General features: G+C 58.3%; 1 protein-coding gene across 5 annotated transcripts in view; it reads right to left on the bottom strand.

Annotated features, from left to right (window-relative positions):
• Window positions 1-2,256, bottom strand: part of LOC127749098 (uncharacterized) — a 74,326-nt gene extending 72,070 nt beyond the window's left edge. For 4 of the 5 annotated variants that reach the window (XR_008010965.1, XM_052265834.1, XM_052265835.1 and 1 more), the window contains exon 1: window positions 1,642-2,256. Coding sequence is in view for 3 of the 5 variants with exons in the window: in XM_052265834.1 (XP_052121794.1) it covers window positions 1,642-1,692 (51 nt within the window). In the remaining 2 variants the exon portion in view is untranslated. The remainder of the gene's footprint in view (window positions 1-1,641) is intronic. The other variant, XR_008010964.1, reaches the window with a different exon arrangement.
• Window positions 2,257-2,969: the final 713 nt, after the last annotated feature.

Below are 2,969 nucleotides of genomic sequence, written 5' to 3'. Positions count from 1 at the left end.
GGTGAAATTGGGGTTCCACCCCCCCCCCCCCCCCTTCCCCTTTTCCATCTCACCTGGCTCTGCATTTCCGAGGGACTCATTTCGGCGAATTAGCGCCCCTCGCAATAACGTCTCTGGCCGTCGGCGCGGACGGCGCCAAGCAGATCCCGGGCGCACGCGCGCAAGCGCATACCACTTTCACGGTGTCCATGTCGCCCTGCTTCTCTCCTCCCGCTGCTCCTTACCGCGGCGCGGCGGCGTATATGTGATCGCTCGCGACGCGTGTCCTGCATGCCGGCCCATGTTTCGCGCGATCTCTCTCTCACTCCCTCTCTTTCCCTCTGTGTCTCTCCGACGACGTTGATTCAATCGACTGCTAGACGCGAGTGTTCCTCTTCCTCTCCCCCTTCCTCCTCCTCTCCTTCTCCCCCCCCCTCCTACTTTCCTCCTCCGCCTGCAATCCATACGCGGCACATTTGTTACGACAGAAACCGATAGCCCTTCCCCTGCTGTGCCACTGGACACACGGCCCCCGATCGCTGTCCCCCTCCGCTCCACGTCCGCGGACCGGTACTCTGTTGATGTGCGCGGTTGCGGTGCTCGACACTTTTGCAAAAAGTCGCGCGACACACAACTCAACTTATTGTTGTTATTGCAGCAACCAAGACATTTGACGAGATGCTCTCCTTTCGCTGCCGCGCTTGACACGATAAGGTTTTGTCTAGGAAGTGTACGTCCGTCGGTGAATTCCGGGAGCTTGGCGCCTGCGAGACTCAGGGTCGGCCACCCCGCAGTACACGCATGCACTGCAGGCAAGATATTGCCTACCCACCAGGCGCTATGAGAGCTTGCATTGGCTGAAATTGGCACAGAAGTTCGTAACGGACAATGGCGGGGCAGGCTGGGTTCCTGGACGATTCCCAAGGGTTGCAGTGTCACGCGGCTCAGATTTTCGAAAAATCTTCGGATGTATTTTACTACACGGCTGCGAGCGGCGTGGTTTAGGCAAACGGGGCCGCCAGCGGGCGAGAGTGATAGGCTGCCGACGACGGGCATCGTGCCGGCCTACTTGCAGGCCTTGCCTCTCCTCCTCCTGCTCGGCGAGCACTCGCTACTTCCTCCCCGGAGTGGGTGACACACGGAACGCCCGGCCAGCCAAGCCCGCGCTCCGTGCACTGGCTGCTGGCCATTATGTAACCTATCGGGCTTCCCTTGGAGGGCGGGGTGTGGTGCGGTGGGGCGGGGCCGGGCCTGGTGGTGCATCTGCCAACACATTAGCTAATAGCCGCGGCGGTGGTGTCGGGCCGGTCGCGCCTTGCATGCGCCAGGTCGTGAACCAGTTACCTTCCATTTCCACCCACTCCAGAGCCGCCCAGGCGCGAGCCCGCCGAGCGTGACCGCCCGTCCGCCCGCCTGTCCGACTGGCAGCAGCAGACAACAGGACGCGGCCGGGACCACACACCAGTGGAGCCCGCACCGGCGGCGTCTTGTACTGCTCTCCGCCTGCAGCAGCGCACATGTGCCGTGCACACGGCTTCCTGATCGCCCCAATCTGGATCCCCCGGTCACGACCACAATGTGGCCTCATCCCCCACCCCACCGCCCGTGCTCGCACCGCCACCCGGTTGCTAATATGCCCTTAAACACGTTTGTTGTGCTCACCTGGTGTTCGCCGGTGGCGGTGCCATGTCGTCGTGCACTTCTCCTCTCCATCCTCGTCCTAGCTCCACGTCGTGGTCCTCCTCCTCCTCCCGTGCAGGGCGCCCACCACAATGGTCTTCTCACGCCCCGAGCGCAGACAGCCGAGCAGCAGACGACGCGAGCGGCCGAGCGCTGCTCACAAGCGCATGCGCATGTTGTGTCTTCTCACGTGAACATAATCTGACAGTCTCGACAGCGAGAGCGGAGGCGGTGGGCGGTGAGCGGCGCGACGCGCACGGTAGCTGCAGCAGGTCCCGTCCCCATCGCCACCTGAGATAAGCACGGGAAAAGAAAAGTCGGTTAAAGCGAGCAAGCCAGTCGTCGTTATAATAATATTTCCACCCGGGCGCCGGGAGCGGATAAGCCGCGCGCCGCCGCCGGACCGGTTCCCTCTGCCACGGTTATTTTCGGTTCCCCTCTCTCTAATACATTGCGAGATATCGATGAATCGACACGACCTGGCGAGAGGCAGGCTGGGCGCCCCGACCACCGGGCAGACCGAGGGAGGAGGGCAGAGCGAGGGGTGGATAACTCCCCTGCCAAATGTACACCTCTAATTCTGCCCAATTCAAACTAATTCAGGCCAATTCAATCTAATTCAAAATTAATTCAACTAATTCAGTCGAATTCAAGCCAATTTACATTCAATTCGAGTCAATTCAAGTCAATTCACGCTAATTCAGTAGAATAAAATCGCAATAATTCAAACCAATTCAAAAACAATTCAACCAATTCAGTCCAATTCAAATTCAATTCAAGCCAATTCAAGCTAATTCAAATTCAATTTTTGAAATTTGTACACCCAATTCAGGAGTTATCCACCCCTCGGGGCAGAGTGACATCGCCATCGAGCAAGGCCGAGAAAGGAAGAAGGCCTCATGGGTGACCGACATGGTCTACCCTCTTTCGGTTTCCTTCGTTCTTGCCCTCTCCCTCCCCCCCACTGTGTTTAGAAGCCGCAGTGTGTGTGTGTGTGCGCGCGCACGTAAATAATGTACTTTATCGTCTCGTACATCGACTCCATTCGAGTAGACGGACGGAATTGAGATTGAAAGGGATTGACGGTGACGGTATACGAGGCGCAACCATGGCACGCACACACGCACACACCGACATCAGGCACGTTGCACACGAGGCACGTTTAATTTCTTTACGGTTCAGGAGCAATAAATACCGGAACGTGCAACAGTCTCGTCTCGCGGTCTCCTTTTGCGAAACACATGACCCGTCCGGTCCCGCCCGCCCGGCGCGGTGTCAACTTTCCATATCCTCGTCTGCTGCTCATTTGA

Source organism: Frankliniella occidentalis, unplaced genomic scaffold (assembly GCF_000697945.3).
Source record: "Frankliniella occidentalis isolate FOCC.00 unplaced genomic scaffold, Focc_3.1 Scaffold31, whole genome shotgun sequence".
NCBI classification, from domain to species: Eukaryota; Metazoa; Arthropoda; class Insecta; order Thysanoptera; family Thripidae; genus Frankliniella; species Frankliniella occidentalis.
Note: the sequence above shows the minus strand (reverse complement) of the source record. Positions and strands in the feature narration are given on the sequence as shown.